At 34.2% G+C, this 27,260-nt stretch overlaps 1 protein-coding gene across 1 annotated transcript in view; it reads right to left on the bottom strand.

The window, feature by feature from the left end:
- Positions 1–27,260, bottom strand: part of HDAC9 (histone deacetylase 9) — a 910,451-nt gene that overhangs the window by 34,872 nt on the left and 848,319 nt on the right. Inside the window, 1 exon segment of the mRNA XM_055314616.1 lies at positions 6,504–6,588. Coding sequence (XP_055170591.1) covers positions 6,504–6,588 — 85 coding nt within the window.

Raw genomic sequence — 27,260 nt, 5'->3', positions numbered from 1 at the left:
CAGGTGACAATATCATCTACTCAGTTGTCTAAATCTGAAACCTAGAAATTGTTAATCCTCCCCATGACAATTAATTAACATACCAAGTCAATTCTACTTCTGAATTAAACTGCTCACATCTGACAATAAGCCATACTAACTCTCTGGTCCCTACTGCAGATGTAGTAATCTTTCGAAATGCAGATTTGACCAAATTCTTTGACTGAAATGGATCCCCCAAATCCTTATGAGTTAAAACTTCCTTTCCAATATTGTGGGTATCTCTTATTCTTCTCCCCTGGATCTCAATAGGATGGTGATGGAGGAGAAGGGAAAAAAGAAAGAGATAAGGAAAAAAAATAGGTAGAAAAGCAAAATAAAATAAGGAACAAAAACAGAGAAGAAAATGTAGTGTAGTTTAGGATTTGGGTGCGGAGTCAAGAAGCTAGTAAAGCTTTTAAGATGATTTGTGCAGTGCATGTTGCAATCTGGGGAACAACTCTTTTTTTTTTTTTATTTATTTATTTATGATAGTCACAGAGAGAGAGAGAGAGAGGCAGAGACACAGGCAGAGGGAGAAGCAGGCTCCATGCACCGGGAGCCCGATGTGGGACTCGATCCCGGGTCTCCAGGATTGCGCCCTGGAACAAAGGCAGGCGCCAAACCGCTGCGCCACCCAGGGATCCCAGGAACAACTATTTAATCGGTGTGCATAGCCCCATGAGGTCAATATATTGGACAGTTCCCTCACAAGAGATGTAAACAAATTCCTTTTTTTTTTTTAAGATTTTATTTATTTATTCATGAGAGACACAGAGAGGCAGAGAGAGGCAGAGACACAGGCAGAGGGAGAAGCAGGCTCCGTGCAGGGAGCCCAGTGAGGGACTTGATCCTGAGACTCCAGGATCATGCCCTGGGCCAAAGGCAGGTGCTAAACCACTGAACCACCCAGGGATTCCCTGGATTCCTTTCAGTTTAGAAACAATCTGGATTTTCTCCTGATTTGTCTGATGTGAATGTCTCTTCTCCTTGATAAGGGAGTAGATAAAAGGTATTAGGCTGATAAGAGGAGATGGCTGAGAATGGCATTTCCTTAAAGGAAAACAATGGTTGTTTCTTTAGAACAAGTCTTACCTTACTTTAAGAGCTTTGTTTCATTAATTACTATCTAGATCTCTTAAATGTCAAGAGAACTGAATAGCACTCCTTCATTATCCACTTGGTACATCAAAAGTGTTTGTATATTGGGACACCTGGGTGGCTCAGCAGTTGAGCATCTGTCTTTTGCTCAGGGCATGATCCCAGGTCCGGGTATTGAGACCTGCATAGGGCTTCCTGCGATGAACCTACTTCTCCCTCTATGTCTCTGCCTCTCTGTGGGTGTCTCTCATGAATGATTTTTTTAAAAAAAATCTTAAAAAAAAAAAGTGTTTGTTTTTTACCAGCTAGTTATCTCCATTGGAAATAGAGTAGAAATGAAGTCAACAAAATTAGCTTGCCTTTGGTTTGCTTGTAAAATCATTTGTTACTTCTTATTTCATTGTGGTACTTGAACCAGTGGATACTGACTACCTAAGTTAATTATCTGGTTACACGGTATATTCTCCTGGAATGAGAAAATCATATCCATCTTCATACTGGCCTCAGAAACTGGATTAATTCAGAGGATCCCAAATTCATTTCTCATTGCCCTAAATAACTCTGTGTGTGTGTGTTTTAATAAATAGAGATTTAGCTATCCTGACAAATTTTATATGCAGAAAACATAGATGTTGTTTGACAAAAACATAAATGACAAATACTGTCCCTTCCTCATTCTGGCCTATGTAACCATTTTGCTGTGATTGGCATGATAAGAAATTTTAAGACCCCAATCCACTAAACAAGAGAAGAATCCCTAGAGTGGGGAAAAGATGAGAATGGAGGTGAAGGGGGAAAATACTAGCCAGTTTTTCTTATGATCCTGCTTCTTATTTCCCATTTTGTTGCCACAGTAGATCCAACTTAGTAAAGTAGTATGGTGATATGCCATACCATTCTTGAAATTTCTCAGAAAAATTAACTGGCTTACTCATCATCATGGCTTGTGAGTGGCAGAGAGGATTATATTGGAGTTCCTGTCATTTTTAAATCCTCTACACTAGTGTTTTTCAACTTATCAGCTACAAACCACTGGAGGATTGCAGCAAAATTTTTAAAGAATCCTCGAATCTTTGTGTACATATATATTTTTCTTGATCCGCAAATCAAAAGATACTATGATTATCACTATTATCATGCAGGAGGTCTACAAAATTGGTTGACACTTAAAAGGAGTACTCTTCTTACTAAAAATTTAAATAAATAAAAGGAAACCATGGCTCTATACTTGTGGTTTTCATATTTTGGGGTTTCACAGATCAATATCAATATCATTCATTATATGTTTTAGAGCTTAAAATTACAGTCTTCAAAATACATGAATTTAGTTTTATGGAAAACTCACTTCATGATTCCTCCCTTCAAAATCAGTGAAAATGTTATGGGCAAGGACTGGTGTAAAAAATGGCATTTGGAAACCTTCTTTCTCACCTTGTAATGCAAAAGAAGGCATGAAGAATGCAAAAGACTCTGTAAATTGTTGCGATAGGTTTTCAGAAAGGAAACATACATATGAGGATCATTTATCCTTCTCTGGGCTGATTTACCTGGCATCACTTGGTGATTACAGCCACCAGCTGACAAAGTTTCAACTCTGAGAATTGCCACTTCAAAGATTAGTGATGGAAATGGTATCTCACAAGTAATTCACTTTCTTTCTAAGTTAGAAATGATTCATCATTATGGGGTATGGAAGACAGAAGAAAAGAGCTCATGTATATTTTTTCCCATTCTTTTTAATCTCTTGTCTGCATGGGTTAACCAAGGAGTATAATTACCTTAGATAGTTAAAAACAAAAACAAAAACAAAAACAAAAACAAAACAAAAAACAACCTGGGCTAAGAAAAAAATGTGGCAAATATTGACAGATCAGCTGATTCATTCATTCAGTAAACTTTGGCACAATGCCTACTATGTGCCAGACACTGTGCAAAGGATTCAGTGATTAAAACCAACATCAGCAAAAACAATCCCTACTATGAAAACACACAGGAAATGTACTAAATCTAGAGTAACAGTTAAGGGATACATGACTTCCCAAAAGAGATAACATCTGAGCTAAGTCTAGAAAACTTAAAGAGGGATGAAGCAAAACACTTGTCAGCAGAGTGAACTGCATGTGCAAAGCTTCTTGACCATCTCTTTTCTCATCTCAAAAATGGTGGATCTTCATATACATCCACCATCTTGAGAGTTAGGAGGGTTCTTTATTACCTGTCAGGAGGAATGGTTGCCCTGCTGTGTCACCTTGTAAGGTCTTTTCTTCTCAGTTAAATGAGTAACATAAAGAAGGACAGGACAACCAGGATGGTCGTGCTGCCAAATATTCTCATACATGTGGCCAGGCAAAGGGCCAATGCTAATCACAGCCTCCAGCACCTGCATATCCTCAGCTGGGGGGCTCAGTTCTCAAAGAAAAATTCACATAAGGCCTGTCAGCACCTTGCTGTCTGCCTCAGGACAAGGCTATCTAGGAACTTGCCTGAATGTTTCCCACATGCTACAAATCCTGCTTCTTAACATTTACATAGTTTTCTGATACTGTAGTCCCAAACTGTAGCACAAAAGAAATCCTTTACAACCTATACTAGGAGGTAGGCTGAAATTCAAACTCTTCCCAAAGTTAAAAGGAGGCACCTGTGTGATGCTCAGAGACATATGTGAGGAGGATTTCTTAAACAAAGGCTACCTTAAAGGCAACCTGTGTAGTTGCAAAGGATACCCATGCACAGAAGAGTCCCCATGCTTAATTCAATGCTCTGTGGTCACCTTCTTGAATTATGATACTTTTTTAACATGGAAGAATTCATACATTTTCATCTTGCACTGGGATCCACAAATTATGTGGCGAGTCCTGACTACTTTCCCCACCAAAGGGGAAATAGGGAGCCCAGTCAAGCACCTGGAGTCCTATAAGAGCACTTGAAATGGAAGAGTAGGTTATAAAACAGAGAAAAATAAGAGTACAATTTTATAGTTTGTAAGGAAATCTAACATTGTTTGCTAACCTAGAAGCCCATAATTTTAATTTATCAAGCCATTATATGGTTTGTTACTCGGAAACACCCACTTTATTTTATTGCCTTATGGACCTTATGCAGCCCCTTTCTGTTTCTGTAGTCTGGAAGAGTGGCCCTAAAGACATACAATTAAATACCCCCAAAAGACACACAATTCACAGAACTACATAAAAATGTACTACATAGTGTCAAAGCAACAGTCTGAAACAACTTTCTTTGTACTGATTTCTACTCTATGTCCCAAATGACAAGAGGTCACTCTCATCTTGATTTGTCTTTCCCTTTACCTCAACTCACCATTTAGTTCTTCTCAACCACAACCGTAGTTCTCCCTGTGGTCATGTTAGTATTAGTCTTTCTTGGCAAATATCTTTTCACATCACTAATATTCTGAGTCTTATCAGGACTGGCTGCATAATTTTCAGGGTTCAGTGCAAAAATAAATGTGGGTCCTTTGTTCAAAACTTAGTAAGAATTTAAAGGCAGCAATAATAAGAGCATTAAACCATGCAGAAGGCCATTCTAAGTGTGAGGTCTATGTGACCACACAGGCTGAACACCCATGAAGCCACCTCATTGGCCAAAATTGGATCATGTATCCATTCCTTAACTAACCACTGTTAAGTGGGTTGACTAGCCTTAGACTATCAACAGCTTCTCTGGAGCTGGGCATAAATTCATCTTCCCCTGAGTTGCATGGCATCTGGTGGCAAGGACTCATGACGAAAACCAGGCTTCTTTTGAGTGGAAGTGAGGATGGTACTACTGCTGAGTAGCCAACAACAATGCCTACTACATCATATGTCCATGACCAAGAAAGAGGAAGTCCTCTTCAGAAGCTCCCTTTGATGCAAACCAAATTTTTGTTCCCTAGAGCCTTAAAGATCAAATCCTACCTACTTAAATCTGCCTACCCTCAATTCCCAGGCTCACATGCACTTCAAATCTCTCCCTTGCTGCTAACCCTTTCTACAGGCATCTGCAGGGATGAAAAGATGTGATTCTTGTCCTCCTGATGATTATCATCTAAGGAACCAAGATTAACAGACCATAAAACACACAACAAAAACCTCTCAAATAATTGGAAAAATAATAGAAAAATGTTACTAATTAAAATCCACATGTTATTGCTGAGAGTTTGTGAAAGTATTGGATTTACAAATGCTGGATGCAATCCTCAGTAGTTTAGAAGGAAATGGAATTTTAAATGCAGTAAGTGGTCAGTGTTGGGTACTATGAAATGCATTTTGGAACAGAAGACTAATATTCACAATCCATAGTGGTAGAATTGTTATACAGCAAATTTTGATAGAATGAGCCTTTTTCAAGAGTCAAACAGGTTTGTTTGCCTATAGTAGATTACAAAAATCACTTGAAAACATCAGTGGTAAAAGGAAGAAAGCCATGCAGTAGAAAGTCCTTACTAGGAAATTAGATCTAATATAAAAGGCAACAGTACAGTTTCTGAAGATATACACAAACTATGATTTTTCACACCTATGCAAAAATTGAGATCTTTGCTTCAGTTATTCTCTTCCAAACATTCACTCTTCATCTGGCCAAAATCCTGTTCAGTCCTTAAGATCAAGCTCTGGCCCTAACATTGCTAAGAAGCCTTCCTTGAACATTCCTCACTCTAGCATCTCTCAACCCAGCTGAAAGGGAATTAAGAAAGAGGATGCTCTTTCTCCATGAGCTCAGTGCTCCTCATGGCCCTGCACTGGCAGGATCTATTTAAGTGTCTCTCACTCACTGGACTATAACTCTTTGGTGCCAGAACTACCTTATTCTTCTTCATAACTTCTATGCCTTGATAACTTACCAAGTTATCTTCTATCAACATGTCATAAGTATTCAAGAATATTTATTGAAAGTGATATGATCAGAATATATATAATAATAACTTTTAATAACCTGTGTACAATGGCAAAAGAATGCTCAGAATAAAAAAAAATAATATATATAAAAACTAGATATTTTTATACTATTGATGACCTAAAGGAGGTATTAGAATATGAGAAGGCTGTCAAAGATCATGTCAAGATTCCTCTCCTTGAGATCTAGAATAACATATAATAGAGCCTCTTAATTTACTTTCAGTGGAAATGAGCAGTTACTGTAATGACAGGATTTTGTACCCAAGCTTATAAAATCTTCTCCAGTCTCGCCTTCTTCATCTGTCAGTTCCTTTATCTCAGTCTTTTTTCAGAGGTTTTGGTCCCCAGTATTTGAATGTTTACATTTACATTCTCTGAAAATCTTTGAAATATGGACTATTTTTTGAAATATGGACTATTTGTTTTTCAGTATAAGTTTAATTAGTTGTACCTGATTAGAAATTAAAAAAAACTTTAAAGACATACTTTGAATTTCAATGATCTTCTGTAAAGAAATAACAGCATTCATATTCGGTGTTTGGTGGAGAATATCTTCGGCAAGGGGTTCCAGCTGCAAGAACAGTAGATAATAATGAGCAGAATATTATGACTTTATAGTAAGTCTGACAGAAGCCAAAGGAAACCAAAACAACCAAGAAAAAAAAAAAAAAGCTTTCTCCAAGAACTAGTTAATATTTTCATTTTGCTGATAGTAGTTATAATAGTGTAGCCAGTTTTATTTTCTGTTTTGCAGCCATGTAATTGAATTCCAAGGGGCTTTTCTATTGGTCACAAAACTAATCTGTGAAGTCCCTGAAGCAGGTGCATGTCTGTGTATTATTCATTAAAAATCTGAGTTATTTGTGTCATTTTTGTAAGTTCTTCACAAACCAAATTCCATCATGTCTGTATATGCAGCTGGGCCCTGCAAATAGAACCTCAGGGAAGCTGCAGTAGACAGAAACTGAGCAGTCTATTATCCAGACTTTTGGAGTGTTTTTATAATGAACCACCTCACACTTCTGGACACTTCACAAGACAATAGAAAGCCATGAGACAGAGCTGCTCTTATTCAACGGCTATTCAATAAATGATAGAGGAAATGTTCAAAAAAGACCAAAGCTAAAATAACTGTGCATTTTTAAGGGGAAGTAACTGTGCATTTTCATTTAACTTCTACTGTATTCATAACTATGCAGATGTCCATGTGGAAGCACAGGACAAATTCCTGTCTTGCAAATCTATCATGATCTTCTGGAATTACACTGATTTTCATGGATAAGCTTAGCAAATGCTGCTTTGCAAGAAATGAAGAGGAACTTTAAATAATTTATGGAGTGTTTTGGCAGAACTAAATCTGATGATGCATCCTGGGAATACCTTGATGATGTAGCTTGGTGTACAGCAGCAGAAACTGTGGAGCCAGACCACTTGCAAACAAAATAGCTGTCTAACTATTATGACCCAGAAAGCAAGGAAAATAATAGTAACAAAGACATTAACAAAAATAGAGTTTTCTTAGAAACTTTAAAGTTAATAGTCTCAAATTCAAACTGATGGTCAATATGGCACGAAAAGTAACCGATGTCACTAGACATTGTACTGAAACATAAACTCATCTATGTCTCTTTATCTGTAGAAAAAAAACCTAAAAACTCAGGAATTCCAAGTTTCCACAGCATATGTGAGTGAATCTTCCCCCAGGGTCTCTCTGAATTGATTATTCTATACTTCAATCATGGAATCTAAAACAATAGCACCTTTCTTCCAGATGCCATAGGATAACCGACTAGCTTAGGGATATTTATACATGGGTAAATTCACTAAATGCAACTTTCAAGAGTGTTTTTCTTAGCTGCCAAAGAAAAATCTTTAAAACATCAAAAGGTTATTTGCAATACAGTTTAGAGAGAGAGAGAGAGAGAGAGAGAGAGAGAGAGAGAGAGTCAGTGAAAAGGTTCTATAGTCTCAAATTCTTAAAATTTGTTAAAATCATCTTTAAAAAAGTTGGTATTTCAGAGAGTATCTCCAAGAATATGTTATCCTAGTAACACACTCCTAACTCAGAGGAACTAGTGAATCATAGGCAAAAGGTTACTTGGAAAACTTACTCAAGATTAGGGTTGAGTTACCTTGCTTATAAATACTCTTTCCTTTCACTTCGGTCTCAGAGATTAGAGAAAAATTTTAATAGAAATCAGATAGATTTTACTAATAAAATGTGTTGAAACATCACTCAATATTCAAATACCTAAGAACAAAAGAATGAGGTGATTTCAGCATATTTAGCTCTTCAAAAGCTTTCCTGGGACATTAGAGTAAAAATGCTAAGAAATTAAAAGGTGCTGGCTACTGGAAAGAAAACTACAGGCAGATCATTAATGTAAAAACCTCACTTCTGGAACTCTCTTGCATTGAGGTTTGTGGGCTATTTTTAAGACCTGGGTTATACAGAATGTAAATATGATTCAGGGTATTGAGGATAAAAATACAAACAACCCTTAACCTCCAGTTTGGAATTGTCAGTTAGAGATGATAAAGTTGTATCTAGTTATAAAAGCAACCTAGAGAATTAAAGCAATTACACTGATAATTTAAGCTTCCCAAACCATTTCCCTGCATGTTTTAGGTGAACACCATTTAGAGGATTTAAACTTCAATAAATTGCCCCAATTTGCTTCATTTTGAGGGTATACACACAGACAGAGATGAATTCAGAAAGTCCTCAATGCAGGTTCTTTATTTTTTCTTGGGTAGCTCTGCAAGAAGGTAATAGGTAATACTCTGAATTGACAAGTAGGCAAATGGCCTTTAGAGTCTTGTTTTCATAAAATTAAAATCTTGTATAGAGGGACCACAGAATTGAGTTGTCTTTTCTAGAGTGTTTGTTGATTTAATCACTCACAATTAAAAGCCCTAAAAACATTTGAGTGAAGCAGCTATTTAAGAAATATTTATAAGTATTGGTCATTATTAGTAATCTAATAACTAACTGTAATGAAATAATATTAAATGAATAGTCCTTTTCTTACATTTGGGGCAAAAATTAAGAATATGCATTAAAGCTGTTATATATTTAGTTCAGCTGATAAGATGTATTGAGGCTAATCAATGTTAGTTATTCAAAGATAAAGACGTAATTTACGCAAATCAGAGTACTTTTGTATATAAAGCTTATGTGAAGATAAAGCAGATGCAGACATAGGAAATATCACACACCCAACATGCTACCTTTGCTGAGCAATTCCATCAAGATAATTTTAATACAACCTCTTGACACATGAAGTCCTCATCCAGCCTTATTAGATCTAAAATGTAAATGCAATCATTACTTATAGAACTCCTTTGTACATATTTTCTGACTCAGTGACAGGGAAATTTATTTTTCTATATTTTTTACACAAAGTGGCAATACCATATTGATGTAATTCAGATGTTTGCTAAGTTTCACAAATCATAATTTCTAAGCATACAGCTATTTTAAAACACCGTAAAAATTGTGGCCATCATCATGTTGCAAATAAGTAATTTTCAGATTCTTTAAAATCAGATCATTTAAATAATCAAAAGTCATTGTCAGCTAAATGCATTTATAGTAATAGGCAAGTGTATCCTTGGAGAAGCTCTTGAATAAGAGCTGTAAAACTTACTCTGTACTCATGAGACATGAAAGTCAACTTTATTATTTTCATATTAAGAACAGACCAGAAAAAAAGCTAGAGATTTTGCAAATAGGTACTGAGGGTAAATGTATACATTAACCAAGCAAAGGATCTACTGGCTATTCTCGTTAGCTTTTATGTTTCCCAAATATACCAAGTATTTTCACACTTTTATGCCTTTATTTATTCTGTATCTTCTAAATCTGATTTTTCTCTATCCTTATTTGAATTGGTGAAACCTTTCTAAATCATCCAAGACCAACACGAACATTGCCTGCTCTGTGAAATCTTTTCTAAAATTCTTTGATAGAGCAAATTGCTTCCACCTTTGTGCTTCCTTTCCATACAAATATTCTTTTTTACTCTACACATTACTGTAGTAAGCCATGTCTATGACTTTCTACTTTGTTTTGAGCCATTTAAAGGCAGACAGAGCCTGTTTATGGTGAGCATTTAAAAAACTGTTGAGTGAATGAAGGAAAGATTAATTGAAAGAAGCATGAAGAGGTTGCCTTTATTCTAGACTTCAGAGCTAACACACCTAAGTGGAACAGGTTCTTCTCTTGGTTGCCTGCTACAGTCAGGGCATGGTTTACGGTTAAAGATTAGGAAGAACAACAGTGATAATTCATTTTTAAATCAATATAATGGATTGTGATTGAAGTTTTAAATGATCTGAACTTTAATTGATTTTTAAATTGATCACTTTAAACTCAGTTATTAATTCCAGTAATATGTATTTATATATATATGTATGTATAAATAATTTTGTATAGACTTTCTACACACACAATTATATCATCTGTGAAAAATGAGAGATTTATTTCTCTCCAAACTTTTTACTTTTTTTCTTACCCTATTGCACAGTCTAGGACCACCATTAATGTTAAAATGAAGCAGTAAAAGTGAGCGTCTTTGCCTGGTTTTTGATTTCAAAAAAAAATTCCCATATTTCACACTTAGATCTGATGCATACTGTAGGATGTTTATAAATACCCTTTATCAAGTTAATAAATTTTCCTTTTATTCCCAGTTTGCCAAAAGTAGGTAACATAATTGGGTGTTTAATTTATCCACTGATTTTTAAGCATCTATTAAAATGGTCATATTTCTTCGTTATTCTCTTAATGTAGCAATTATAATTACTTATTTTGGAATTTTAAAAAAGATTTTATTTATTCATTTGAGAGAGAGAGAGAGAGAGAGAATGGGGAACATACGGATTAGGGGGGAGAGGCAGAGTGAGAGGGAAAAGCAGACCCCCCTCACTGAGCAGGGAGCCCAACAAGGGCTTGCTCCCAGGACCTGGAGATCATGACATGAGTGCAAGAAAGATGCTTAACCATCTGAGCCATCCAGGCGCAATCTTATTTTGGAATGTTAATATATTATGTTCCTGGGTTAAATACGATTTTGTTATGGGTTTTTAAGATTTTGACGAATGGCTAATATTTTGTTTAGTGTTTTAACTGCTATGCTTATGAGCATGATTTTCCTATAATATTCCTTTCTTAATAATGTTCTTTTAAGTTTTGAGGTACCATATACTCAAAAAATCATCTATGAAGAGTTCTTTCCACTCCCTCCCTCCTTTTACTCTAAAACAGTATAAATTATAGAAATCACTTATGAAGCTATATGGGTGTAGTATTTTCTCTTGGTAAATTTGGCATTCAAGATTCAATTTTGTTAATTATAGTAGCATTTAAATTTTCTATTTTTTTTTAAATTTAAATTCAATTAGCCAACATATACGACATCATTAGTTTTAGATGTAGTGTTCAATAATTCACCAGTTGCATGTAACACCCAATGTTCACCACATGCCCTCCTTAATGTCTATCTATCAATTACCCCATCTGCCCTCTCACCTCTCCTCCAGCAACACTCAGTTTGTTTCCTATAATTAAGAGTCTCCCATGGTTTTTCTTCATCTCTGATGACTTCCCAATCAGTTTTCCCTTCTCAAATTTTCTGTCTTCTTGATTCTGTTTCTGTAAGGTTGTATTTTTTTAAAAGATTTTATTTATTTATTCATGAGAGACACAGAGAGAGAGAGGCAAAGACATAGGAAGAGGGAGAAGCAGCTCCCCACAAGGAGCCCGATGTGGGACTCGATACCGGACCCTGGGATCATGCCCTAAGACAAAAACTAACACTCAACAGCTGAGCCACCCAGGCATCCCAAGGTTGTATTTTTATAAGAAATTTTCCATTTCAAATAAAATTTCAAATTATTTTAACATAAACGTTTTTAATATTCTCTTGTAATCCACACACTAAAATTTGTGGTAAAGTTCCCCTTTTCATTCTGAGTACTAGTAATGCATAACCTTTCTTAGTCAGTCTTGCTAAGCTTCTGTCAATTTTGTTAATTATTTCAAAGCACTAAACTTGATTTTTAAAAATTGTATGTTTGTTTTTTATTTCATTATTTCTTCTCTTTATATTTCTTTTGCTTACTTCATATTTAATTTCTTGCTTTGATTTTTTTTGACTTCTTCAGTTGTATGCTTCTATCTCTAATTTTAAACTTCATTCTAATATACATTTATGAGCTTTATATTTCCCCCAATTCACTTTTATATTCATAACACAAATTTTAATGTCTCAGATTTTCACAATCATTCAACTCAAAATATTTTTGAATTTTTATTGTTATTTATTTGGTTCATGAGATACTGTATTTTGAAATTTACAAATAAATGAGATTTCTAAGTTTTGAATTTCAAATTATATAACTGTTTTTACTTTTGTTTTTATACTTCATTTTATTTTACATCATTGGTATCTTACTTTTATTTTACCATAGCAAGAACACTTAACATGAGATCTAACCACTTAAGAAATTTTTTGTCTACATTATTGACTATAGGCATAATGTCATAGAGCAGATCTCTAGAGCTTATTCATCTTGCTTAACTGAAACTTTATGCCCATTGATTAGTAACTCCTCATTTTTATTTCCCTCTATCCCTTGACAACCACCATTCCACTTTTTGATTCTATGAATTTGATTATTCTAGATACCCCATGTAAGTGGAATCATGCAGTATTTGTCTTTCTGCAACTGGATTATTCCATTTAGCATAACACCTTCAAGGTTCATTCATGTTTCACATATTGCAAAATTTCTTTCCTTTTAATGGCTGAATAGTATTCCACTGTATGTATACACCACATTTTTTATTCATTCATCTGTCAGTGAACATTTAGCTTGTATCCACATGTTGTCCTTGGTAAATAGTGCTGTGATGATCATGGGAGTGCTAATATGTCTTCAAGATCTTAATCTTGATTCTTTTGGTTAAATGTCAAAAAGTAAGATTGCTGTATCATAAGACAGTTCCATATTTAATTTTTTGAGAGTCCTGTATACTGTTTTCCAGAGAAGTTGTACCAGTTTGCATTCCTACCAACAACATGCAAGTTTCCAGTGTATCCACATAATTGCCAACACTCATCTTTGGCATTTTTGATAATCACACTGACATACTGACAGATGAAAGGTGATATTTCACTGCAGTTCTGACTTGCATTTATTGATTATTAGTGATATTAAGCATTTTCTCATATACTTTGTGGCCACTTTATTCTTTGGAGAAATTTCTGTTCAAGTCCTTAGCCCATTTTTAAATCAGGCTATTACTATATTTTACTACTCAGCTGTTAAGAGTTCTTATATATTTTAGAAATGAACATCTTATCAGATATATGCTTGAAAATATTTTCTCCACTTCCATAGATTACCTTTTCACTATGTTGATTTTTTTTAAAGATTTTACTTATTTATTCATGAGAGACACAGAGAGGCAGAGACATAGGCAGAGGGAGAAGCAGGCTCCCGATGGGGAGCACAATGTGGGACTCAATCCCAGAACCCCTGGATCATAACTAAAGCCAAAGGCAGATATCTGCTCAACCACTGAGCCACCCAGGTGTCCTACACTCTGTTGATTGTTTCTTTTGCAAAGGTACAGTTTTTAAATTTGATGCAGTCCTACTTGTTTATTCTTGGTTTTATTGCCAGTGCTTTTGGTGTCATATTTCTGAAATCACTGCCAAGACCAATGTCATGAAACCTTTCCTGGTTTCTTTTAGGAATTTTACAGTTTTGGGTCTTACATTTAAATCTTAATACATCTTGAGTTTATGTTTGTGTATAATGCAGATATGAGTCCAGGTTCACTCTTTTGAGTCCCAGCTCGATGAGGGACTCGATTCGATTCTGGATCCCGGGACCACATCCTGAGCCAAAGGCAGACGCTTAACCACTGAGCCACCCAGGTGTCCCAGTGTTTCCAGCACCGTTTGTTCAAGTGACTATCCTTTCTCCATTATGTATTCTTGGGACCCTTGTTGAAGATCAGTTAGTTGACCATGTAGTGCTTTCTATTCTGTTCCCTTAGTCTACAAGTCTGTCTTCATGGCATTGTCATTTCGTTTGAATTACTAAAGCTGTGTATTTTGAAATTAGGAGGTATAAAGACTCCATCTTTGTTCTTCTTTCTCAAGATTGATTTATTGCGGTCTTTTGTAGTTTAATAGGAATTAAAATTTTTTGTTCTATAAAAAATGCCACTGGAATTTTTTTAACGATCTACTTATTATCTATTCATGAAAGACAGAGAGAGAGAGAGAGAGAGAGAGAGAGAGAGAGAGAGATAGGCAAAGGGAGAAGCAGGCTCCCCACAGGGAGCTCGATGAGGGACTCGATTCGATTCTGGATCCCGGGATCACATCCTGAGCCAAAGGCAGACGCTTAACCACTGAGCCACCCAGGTGTCCCACCACTGGAATTCTGATGGGGATTGCACAGATTATGTTGATCAGTTTGTGAAGTATGGGCATTTTAACAATATCAGGTATCCATAAACATGGAATGTCTTTCCATTTGCTTGTGTTATGTAACTGATTCTGGTTTAATTCACTGTGGTAAGAGGTTATACTCTGTATGAATTCAATTAGTTGAAATTTATTGGAATTCACTTTATGCTCCCAAATACAGCTTGTTCATGAAAACACTGAAGGTGTCTTTGAAAGGAATATTACTCTGCAGTTATTGGGTATGGCTTATATATTTCAGTGAGGGCTAATTTATGAAAGTATCTAAATCTACATACCTTCTTTTTGTTGTCTTCTTCCTCATCAGTTTCTGAGAGAGGTGTGTTAAAATCTGTCATTATGATTGTGGTTATGATTATTTTTTCAATTTTTACTTGATATGTTTTGAAGTTATATTATTAGATTTATAACTTTTGAATTTTTTCATCTTCTTAGTTAATAGAATATTATACCAATATTATCTCTATCCATATTTCCTTTTTTTGTCTTAAAGTCCACTTTATATGATATTAATATAGCTACATGAGCTTTCCTTCAGTGATTTCTGTAGTTCATTTTTTCTTCACTTTTTAATATTCAAACTTTATCATTATATTATAGAAAGTGTCCCCTTAAACAGCACTTTTTTAATTACAATGTGATAATCTTTGCTTTTCTTGATAAAATAAATGCATTTATATGTCTTTTGTGGAGCTGCACAAGATGATTCTAAAATCTTATATGAAAACATAGAAGGGACAAATGTAGCCAAGACTATCTTGAAGACAAAAAATAACTGAGGGATTTGTTCTAACAGATATCAAGATTTCTCATAAAACCATAGTCATTAAGACATCTAATAATATCAAGAAGATAGACAAACAGATCTGTGGAATAGAATAGTATCTCTATGAGTATACAGACAAAGATACTACTGCTGAGTCATAAAGAACAGATGATCTTTTTAGTAAATGGTACAGGATCAACTGTATATCCACATTAAAAATCCCAAAAACCTTGACTTCTACTTCATGCTATATACATATTCAGTTCCTGATGGACTGTGTAACTAAATGTTGAAGTGAAAAATAAAGCTTTAAGGAAGGAATGAGGAGAATATTTGCATGACTTTAGGTATACACAAAGAAAACTTTAAAGGAATACAAAAAGAACTAATCATAAAGGAAGTGATAGATTTGTACTATATTAAAAATTACTTTTATTTATCAAAGGACATGAAGGGTAATTAGTCAAGATATTTCAACACATGAAACCAACAATAGAATCCATAAAGAACTGCTCAAATCAGTAGGAAAAATAACAATCTAAAAGTGGATACAAAGACGTAATAGGTATTCAAAAATGTTATGTACAAATAATCGAAGAGTAGATGAAGATCTGCTTTACTTCACTAGCATTCTGCCAAGACAAAACCAGGATGAGATACCATCACACACCCAAAGAATGTTTAAAATTGGGATCCCTGGGTGGCGCAGAGATTTAGCACCTGCCTTTGGCCCAGGGCGCGATCCTGGAGACCCGGGATCGAATCCCACGCCGGGCTCCCGGTGCATGGAGCCTGCTTCTCCCTCTGCCTATGTCTCTGCCTCTCTCTCTCTCTCTGTGACTATCATAAATAAATAAAAATTAAAAAAAAAAGAATGTTTAAAATTTTCAAACACTAACAATACCAAGTTTTGGAAGTATGTAGAACAACAGAAATAGTCATGGGCTGCCGGTAGGAGTATGAATTGTGATAACCACTATGGAAAACAGTTATTATCTATGACTACTAAACATATGCAAATCTTACAACCCAGCAATACCACTGTTAGATATATATATATGTATATATGTATACATATATATAGTCAATAGAAATGTGTGTACAAGTGCATCAAGAAATATATATAAAAAGTCAATAATATTGTACATAATGACCCCCTAACTGAAAAATTCCCTATATTCATTAAAAGTAGAATAAATTAAAAATTAATAAAAAATAAAAGTAGGATAAATAAACTATGGCATTTTCCTATTTTTTTGTTAAGTGTAGTATTATATAATAGTACAAATGAATGAGCTACAGCTAGTTGCAATAACATGGGTGAATCTCACAAACAGAATATTGAGCAAAATAGGTTATAAACAAAGAGATGTATATTTTATGATTTAATGTATAGAACGTTTAAAAAATAGGTAAATTAAAATTTCACGTTAGAAAGCATAAAATTGGTTACTTTCCGAAAAGAGAAAGGGAGTACTAATTGGAAAAGGAAATATGGGGCCTCCTGAAGTGATAAGATTATTTTATTTTTTTTACTTGGTTGATGGTTATATATGTGCTTGATTTGTAGTATTTCATTGAGTTGTACATTCATACCTTAGTTTTCTGAATATTATACTGTACGATTAAAGACATTTAAAAAATAGAATATGTTTTCTGGCATAAGGGAATAGGGAAACTAAGTCTGAGTCCATATTTTCTCTACTATATTATGGCACATTTAAGGAAAAAGTGAGATTGTAAGTGTTTCAGCAAAAACAACAAATTATATTCTTAGATACAGACTACAAGTTCACTTACAAACCAAAACAGAAAAAAATGAGAGAGGGTTCAGTTGTCAGGACCAAAGATATTACAGAACTTTGGAAGAATATGATGATCAAGACCAAGAGGATAAGGGAAGCAGTTTGCCATATAGACCTGACCTTCCATGCTGATGAACTATTATCAATTCCCTAGTGAGGAGGCGTTGGTAGTTAAAACTCAAGTTCCATTTAAATAATTGTCCTAGAGATGTATGCAATTAGTTGTATATGTTTAATTTGATTGCTTAAGTAAATCTGGTTATAATTTTATCCATATTGTGATTCATGAGTCATTCTCAAAATAATCCCTTTTATTCATTTAAAGTCATTAAAATCCTTGACCAAATAGATTGAAAAAAAAAGTATATCAGGATCGATTTCATTGATAATCAAGTAACTACACTGACAGACTACTGAGATTATTTAGACTGAGTCTGCCTGCATCCTACCTACATGTGGATGATAAAGGGTGACATCACATAACAATAAAGAAACATCTCTGGTCAAGAGGAGTGATAAAAATCTAACAAGTGTAATGAGAATATCCGGAAAACCAAGAAACAAACGATAACAGCTATGGCCATGCAGCCCACATAAGATATTGAAGGAATACTTGAATAAAATAAGAGGGACAAGCAGGTTAGAATCTGAGATTATTACTGAGGTTATTGCTTTATTTATCTAGTTTCATCCAAAGCTACCATGACACTGGGGCACCTGGGTGGCTAAATCAATGGAGTGTCTGCTTCTTGGTTTCGACTCAGGTCATGTTCTCATGGGTTGTGGGATGAGCCCAGCATCAGGCTCTGTGCTCAGTGAGGAGTCTGTTTGGGGATTCTCTCACTCTGCCCTTCCTCCTACTCTTTCTCTCTCTAAAATAAATCAACAAATATTTAAAAATGACAGCAAATCTATGACATAAAACATCAGCTAATAAATGGAAGTGGGAAGACTGTGAAGAAGTGCCTCTATTCACTCTATATCCAAATAGTATCCCATAGTTTCTATGACATTGAACTCTGGTAAATTTGTACTAAATGGCATAATTAAACACCTGTAGCAAGAACTGACTAAATAATTAAAAATGAACTTAAAGGTAAAACAGAGGCATAGTGGCCTATTGGAAAGAGGATAATGAATGAAATTAGTTGGATATTCAAGCTCACACTATCAATAATTTTAAGACTTGAGGTAAGGTTATGGATGTTCAATACAATGAGAAAACATTTCAAACCACAATTGAGTTAGAGAAATACTAGATATATGGAAAGGTGTTTATGTTAAAATGAAGTTTCAATAACATTGAAGGGATGTTTGCTCAGTCCTTTATGTATAATTCCCTAACACAATGCCCATAGTTGAGATATTAATTTTTACAAAGAAGATTTAGTTCATTCTGTTTGCCAAAAAACCTTGCTTCTCTGTTCCTGTTTTTCAAATAAGCTTAAATTTGATAGTTATACTTGGTGAGTCTTCCTACTTCATTATCTTTGATTTTGTTTTCTTCCCCCACCTTTTTTTAAAATTTTCTCTTCTTTAATCTAATTTGCATGTTTTTAAACTACTTTTTCTTTCTTTTTTTTTTTGTTTAGTAAAAAGATTTGTACTATACTCTTTTCCAAAAGTCAATTTTTCTGTTAAGAATACCTGTTTCACATCATGTAGCAGCGGTGTGCTGGTAAATGTTTAACAGAAATAGCTGTAATTTGTAGCATTTGCTAAATTCCATGCTGTAAATATTCCCACCAAGGCCTATTTCAAGATACAAGTGTGATGTCACTGAACTCAGATTTGAGTAGAGATATATACTACTCAATATTATATAACAATTAGCTCTCACAAGCCATTGAGAGCCAGCTCCAACATAACACTGATAGGCTATTATTTTGATTATTGATAATCAGGGAAAACTCTTCTAATAATCATTTGCTTAAAAACTTTTTTTCTTGTATGAGTCTGCCCTTTTCAAAATTTACACACTGTTTTATTATTGTTTTACCCCAAAGCATGGAGCTTAAGTCTTCTATATCTTCCACAGAAATTCCAGTTCCTTATCCATTCTACTGATCCAACCCCATTACTTACCTTATTCCACTCAAGTAGTCTTTTCTCTGCCAAAAACAAAACAAACCCAAAACAGAGCTACTCACAATTCCAAGAAGTCTTAATGTCTTTTTGTATTTTTACTATAACAGATATTTTCCTTTGATTTTAACTTTTCAAAATCTTATTCAAGACCAAGGTTAAATATTACCTCTATTAAAATATTCCTCCATCCTTTAACCTTAGTTAAAAAGAAAGGGTCCTATATTACATTCCCAAAGTACTCAGTTTATATTGCTTTTAATGTTTTTTGTATTAGAACTTTTGGGAAAAACATAGATGTCCAGTAAAAGACTATTGAATCAATGGACAGATAAATGAATGTCACAACATGCTTGTTTCACCACTGAAAAGAAATGCTTTCTTTCTTTTATTGGTAATTGGAATCCTGTAAGGTACCTAGGTTCCCAGTCCATATTCCTTTTAACACTTTCTGGAAAGCCTAAAGATAAACTGTATATAAGATCTACATGATGGAGTTTTGAATTATCCAGATATCTTCTGCTTTATTTGGCATTTGTGAAAACAGATAAGCAAACAAAACATCCTATACCACTTTGGTTCTGCTTCTCATAAACCTTTGAAGAAGATAAGAAATGCAATATCATAGGCCATATCTACAATGGAAAATATCTTCAAATAATATTTTCCAAAACATTTTACTCTCTTTATATTATTCATACATTCGTGTTCAGAGCATGGATAGGTTTTAAAGTCTAAGAGAGAAACCACAGAAAAACTTATTCTGAATTATCTGAATTATCTGAATTATCCTGAATTATCATATATTGTCCCTGTATTCAATTCTCCCTTTCTCTACTCATGAATTCCAAATATTTAAGAGTTTGCAAGCTTTGCCAGATTCACACTAATTCCCCAATGGAGTCAGTCATATATAATGTGAAGGATGAAAAGATGGCAAAACTTCTTTGTTTAAAATCTAAAGCAAACAAATCACAATAACCAACTTGGACAATACCATCTTAAGAGTTCACCTAAGGAGTGGTTGTCAACACCTATTAGAGTCAATACAAGAGATTCTTTTAACATCCTTATGAGGCAAAAAGTCACCTCGGGAAGATTATCAACATATATAACCAATAAGTGTAGCAATTTCTGCTGATATTCAAGTCAGATGAACACAGGTGAGCCTACTCAACAAGAGCATGCAGTTATTACAAAGAAGAGGAGAAAGAAGAAAAAGAAACAGAGGAAGGCAAGAAAGGAAAGAATGAAAGAAAAAGAGAAGGGAGGGAGGAAGGAAGAGGGGGGCCTGGGTGGCTAAATTGGTTAAGTATCTGCCTTTGGCTCGGGTCATAATCCCGGGATCCTGGGATTGAGCTGGAGCACTAGGCTCCCTGCTCAATGGGCAGTCTGCTTCTCCCTCTCTCTCGTCCTTCTTAATGCTTAGGCTTTCTCTATCTCAAATAAATAAATAAAATCTTGAGAGAGAGAGAGAGAGAGAAGGTGAGAGAGAAAGAGGAAGGGAAGGAGAAAGGGAGCAGGAAAGAAGGAATGAAAGAAGGAGTAAAGGACAAACCTTAATACGAGTGAAGGAGATTTAAAAAAGCTATAGTCTATGTTTTAATAGCACTGTATGGTGATGGATGGTAGCTACACTTGCAGTGAGCGTAGCATTAGACAGCAAGCTGACACTATGTTACACCCTTGAAACTAATGTTAACATTGTCAACTGTACTCAAATAAGAAACATTTTTAAAAAAGAAAAAAACATGTCATAGACTCAAATATAAGGGCTGAACTTTCAGTACTAGAGGCTGTAGCATCATCCCAACAACTTCCATGTTGATAGCAATTTGTTTTTTTTCTCTAACAAGCTTAAAACTGTCATTTATTCTGTTTTGACAGGTGGCCTTTTAATGGCCACGGCCATGTTTTCAACTTACTACCCAAGGCTCTTCTTACTATATGTCCTCTTCTTTCTTCTACCTGCCTGAAGTTTTTCAATGTTTTTGTTTTAGATTCCATAGGAATGCCAACAGCTTAAGCTTTTCTCACCTCTTGGAAAAATTTCTTTCAGGGAAAGCAACCCAGGGTGCTGCTAATTGGCTTTGCATAACAGTAGGCAAATCTGGCCTTAAAATAACTGTGTCATTGTTTGCTGGCCCATACAAATGCAGACTACCAAAATAATTTTCCCTGAGAATCTCACAGGTATTTCTATTGCTGATTCTAAAAATGATGTAACTATTCACATAAGGATCTCTGATGCCATTTCAAGCAACCTGACTCTTCTGATTTGGATAGTCACTTCAATTTCTTGCAAATCTCAAGCTGGTGTTTCTGTTTCACTTAATAAGTTCAAAAATATTCATCATACACGAATAGGGCTGATAAATCTAAGTTCTGAACTTTTCAAAGAACAAGAAAAAAATGGACTTCTGGTATGTCTTCAAAATCAGTTGCCTCAAGGAATTTTCTGTACCATGCTCAAATTAGCTTTACCAATAGTATATTATTTTGACTGACCTTTTGCATATTTCCTAAAAGAATAGCTAAAAGATGTTTTGCTAACTAGATCATTTTCATGAAAAAAGGATTCTTTAAAAAGAAAAATACCTATTTTGAATGCATCATTCAGATAAACTTAATTTTTAAAAAAATCAAGTTTTTTTGGTACCCATCTATATATTTATACTAAGATGCAGAGTCAAGAGTTCCTGCTGATTTTATAATTCCTTTGGGTTATGTAATACACATTATTCTGCTGATAATAAGTTATATGAAGCAGCATTTGCCGTATTGACATGGCCTGGCCAAGAACAACAAGGAAAAGAAATAGCATTCAAAAAACTGGCAAAATGTTTATGAATTCTAATCCTCTGCACATGAATAAATACATCTGACAAAGTGCAGAGTCCCTCAAAAAGGCCCTTCTTGACCTTCCTAATTTGAGTTCAATTGCATGTTCAGTGTTGAGAAGCCAAAGTAGGTTCTGCCAATGTTTTAAGCTAAAGCTTTACTACATTTTGCTATTTGTAAAAGTGAAATCCCAGATAATAAGTTATAATTGCCCTATTAATCACTTGAAAAGGGAGTTTGGAGGGAAACTGGGATTTGAAATTGCAATAACTGGCATTTGAAAGATTTTTTTAAAAAATTTTCTTACCTGGGCCTTACTACATAAAACTACTGTGAAAACTACATGTATGCACTTTTTAAAATGATGAGGTACATGCAATATGTCTTATTATATATTACTTTTTCTAAAAGAATGAAATTTAAAACTTCAATGTAGTCATGCTGTTAGTCATAATGACCTTTGAACTGGAAAAAATATATAGAAAGCCAGACCTTGGATTATAAATTATATTGTCAATGAAAGTGAGAAGAACTCTTTGTTTCTTAAGTTGTTTCAAGTATTACATTTTCATTTCCTTTTTTCAAATGAATTATAATGCACAACACACATGTATTTTTCTTCCATTTTTCATTAGGAAAAGAAAATCCTTCTTTCTCTAAGCTTTGTTCCTCTACATATTGATAGACATGACACACCAAAATTTACCTTTCAAAGTTCAATATACCAAGTCCATCTGTTTCTCTTAAGTATCTTGTGGGAAATTTATAATCTTATTTATATTCTAAAGAAATATCAACAGAAAAACACCCAGAAAACCAGAGGTTATTTAAACTTATCTTCCTTTAGTTCACAGTACCCAAATTTTAGATTGTGCTCATGAAATTAAAGGTAGTCATTGAAAAACAATAAAGTGGTATTTAGGGTATTATAATAACTAAAGCAAATTTACTATAAGACGTTCAGATAGTACAGTTGATTAAATTGTCGATATAGTCAAAAATAATCATTTCAGTTATCATTTGGATGTATAGGTGCTATACATCCATATGGGCATGTTTAAGATTTACCGATTACATTTTTATTCCTTCCAATATTTCAACCCTGTTCTTTCTAAAAATGCAGAGAAAAGGTATAGGGTAGGTTTGAGAACAGGTCTCAAATTTTAAATTAGGGGATGTTGTTCTAATGTCATTAACTGCTTAATGTAAACAGTCTATTTGATCTCTAGGAATAGCCTATATAATAAAATGACCACAGACATCCCAGTCAAAAGGTCATGAAGTGGAAGGAAGGTACAAAACACAACCAGTTAGCTTTTTAGTATACCCAGACAAATTAAGAAAACCAAGCAACTACATACAACTGACTTGAACGTGTTCTAAAATACAGTCATCCCTTAAAGAAAGAGACCACACATGCAAAAATATTATTCCATTCTCACTGGAAATCCTCCCTTGGAAGAATAAAGTAGGCCAAGTGTAAAGATTACCAGCACATAGAAATAGAATCTCATTTGAATGGATGTGCTCAAAGAGAGCCAGTGAAATCCATAATTTCCTTTCACATATTTGGAAAAGTAGTTGGCTTTTGCAACTGGGTAACATTTTTTTCTGGGCAGGTCAATCATCCATGGAGCCACAATCCACAACCTACTGTGATTTTCTGCACATCTGGCATAAGTCTTTACAATGTAAATATTAAAACCAGTCTGCTTTTCTAAAATGTTTCCATATTTAAAATCAAATAAGTAAGATGAGGCTGTAGGTGAATATGCAAAATATGTTTTCTGGTAGGCAAATAGAGCAGCTTAACATTAACTGACAAGATAGAAGTAACATTTATTTTTTGCACTCCTTTATTCCTATACATACACACAAAAATGTCCAGCACTATTTTTTAAATCGTTTGTTTATAGGGAACTCAGGCTCTAATATTTAGAAAGTTTTAGACACCCTGACTATGTATGCTCTGAAATAGCAATTTACTAATAAGAATGCTAATCATTAGATAGTTATATCCTTGGGTTACCGTGCCATCTAAAATTATGCAACAGAGTAAAGACTTAAATATTGCTCAAGTTTTTTTTTTCTCATATTTTCCTTAAAAGAAAAAAAGTACGTATTTACTTCAATAAATAAGGCACAATAATCATGATGAAGCACTATAGATTTGTAAGATAAAGGGTAACAAACAATAAAGCTTATGTGCTCAGCATGCAGAAGAAAAAGTACTTTTTTCCCCTTCATAAATACTACAGGCAAAATCATAAGTCACCAGTAAAAAACAATATGCATGGCAGATTTAAAAAATGATTTTGTATATGTTTATTTTGTCAGTGGTCACATTGCAAATTCATGTAAAGAAAGGAAAACATCTAAAACAGTCTTAACACTTGTAAACTTTCACTATAAAAAATAAATAGCTACTCTGGAAAACAGTATGGAGGTTCCTCAAAAAGTTAAAAATAGAGCTACACTACGACCTAGCAATTACACTACTAGGTATTTATCTAAGCGATACAAAAATAGTGATTTGAAGGGGCACATGCACCTCAATGTTTATAGTAGCAATGTTCACAATAGCCAAAATATGGAAAGAGTCCAGATGTCCATGGACAGATGAATGGATAAAGAAGATGTGGTGTGTATGTGTGTGTATATAATGGAAATATGTATTTCCATTATATATCATTATGTGTGTGTGCATATAGGATCATAGAGGAAAGGAAGGAAAAATAAAATGAAAATATGTATTTGATAGGCATTATGGAGAGTACTTGATGTAAAAAGCACTGACTGTTATATGTAACTGATGAATCGCTGAATTCTACCCCTGAAACTAACAATGCACTTATATGGGGCTGCCTGGGTGACTCACTGGTTGAGCGTCTGCCTTTGGCTCAGGGCGTGGTCCTGGAGTCCTGGGATTGAGTCCTGCTTTGGGCTCCCCTCGAGGAGCCTGCTTCTCCCTCTACCTGTGTCTCTGCCTCTCTCTGTGTCTCTTATGAATAAATAAATAAAATCTTTAAAAAAAATAATGCACTCTATGTTAACTGAATTGAATTAAAAAAAAAAAAGCAACTGTGAAGATGGTCACTGAGGTCAGGAAGCACTGCAGGAACAAAGTGAAAATATCAACAAAGAGATTGAGACTAGTAAAAGGTACCAAACAAAAATCATAGAACTGAAGAATACAATAACTGAACTGAAAAATTCAATAGGAGAGTTCAAGAGGAGACTAGATCAAAAGGAAGAAAAGATCAGCAAATTCAAAGACAGGGCAATGAAATTCATCCAGCCAAATAGCAAAAAGAAAAAAAAGAATGAAAAACAGTTAATATAGCTTAAAGGATTTATGGAACACCATGAAGCAAATCAAAGCAATTATAGGAGTTCCAGAAGGACAAAATAAAGGGACAAAAAGCTTATTTGAAGAAATAGTGGTTAAGAACTGTCCTTACCTGGGAAGAGAAACACACAACCAATATAGGAATCTCAAAGAGTACCAAATTAAATGGATCTAAAGAGACCCACAACAAGGCGTATTAAATTTTCAAAATTTAAAGACAAAGAGAGAATCTTAAAAACAGTAAGAGAAAAACAACTTGTCACAGATAGGGGAATATCATTAAGATTATGAGAGGATTTTTCAGCAGAAACCTTAAAGACCAAAAAGGAGTGTTATAATAAAGTACAGTAAGAAAAAACTGCTAATCAAGAATACACTACTCAACAAAGCTGTCATTAAGAATTGAAGGATAGATTCAATTTTGCAGACAAACAAAAGCTAAAGCATTCATCACCATTAGGTTGCCCTTAACAAGAGTTCTTAAAGGGAGTTCCTCAAGCTGAAATGAAAGGATACTAACTAGTAACAGAAAAACATATGAAAGTATAAAATTAACTGATAAAGGTAAACATGTAGTTAAATTCAAATACCTTAATATTATAATGATATTGGGAAATCATAACTCTACTGTAAAGGTTAAAAGACAAAAGTATTAAAAATAGCTATAATAGCAATAATATTTTAATGAATACAAAATACAAAAATGTATAAATTGTGATATCAAAAACATAAATTGTGAGAGGAGAGTGTAAAAATGTAGAGTTTCTGTATACATTAGGGTTTTATCAGCCTAAAATGCATTATTATAACTACAGGATTTTTGCAGGCCTCATTGTAACCACAGAGCAAAAACCTATAGAAGCATGCAAAAGACAGAGAAATAAAAATGCACCACTATGGGGAAAAAAAAAATGTACCACTATGGGAAATCATCAATGCACAAAAAAAGACAGCAGGAGAGGAAAACAGGAACCATAAAACTGCCAGAAAACAACAAGATAGCAGCAGTAAGCCTGTATATATTTCTACTTCAAATTTAATGGACTAAGTTCTCTAATAAAAAAACATAGAGTAGTTAAATGAATACGAAAATAAGACCTAACTATATGCTGCCTACAAGAGACTAATTTCAGGTTTAAATATACACAGACTGAAAATGAAGGGATGGAGAAGATATTCCATGCCAGTGGAAACCAGAAGAAAGCAGGGATATATATACTTATATCAGAAAAAAATAGATTATAAGCTAAAACTGTAATAAGAGACAAAGAAGGTCATTATATGATGACAAGAGTACATAACAACTGTAAACATGCACCCAACATAGAAGTAGCTAAATTAATAAAGCAGGTATTAACAGATTTGAAGAAAGAAACATACATAAATACAATGATATTAGGAGACTTTAATAACCCACTTTCAATAATGGATAGGTCAGCCAGAAAGAAAATCAATAAGGAAACATTGGACTTAAATTATGCTTTAGACTGTATGGACTAAAAGTCATATAAAGAACACCCTATCCAACAGAAGCTGAAAATACACTCTTCTCAAGCACATATGGAACATCCTCCAGGACAAATCAGATAATAGGCCATAAAAGAAGTCTTAGCAAATTTTAAAAGACTGAAATCATTCCAAATAACTTTTCTAACCACAATGCATAAAACTAGAAATTAATGACAAAAGGAAACTGGAAAACTCACAAATAGGTAGTAATTTAACAACATGCTCCTAAACAATCAATGGGTCAAAGAAATGAAAAAAGAAATTTTAAAAATCTGGAGACTAATGAACATGGAATCACAACATACCAAAACTTATAAGATGGAGCAAAAGCAGTTGTAAGAAGGATGTTTATAGTGATAAATGCTTATATAAAGAAAAAAA

Source organism: Nyctereutes procyonoides, unplaced genomic scaffold (genome assembly GCF_905146905.1).
Source record: "Nyctereutes procyonoides isolate TBG_1078 unplaced genomic scaffold, NYPRO_anot_genome, whole genome shotgun sequence".
Classification (NCBI taxonomy): domain Eukaryota; kingdom Metazoa; phylum Chordata; class Mammalia; order Carnivora; family Canidae; genus Nyctereutes; species Nyctereutes procyonoides.
The sequence above is the reverse complement of the archived record's forward strand: the minus strand, read 5'-3'. Positions and strand labels throughout refer to the sequence as shown.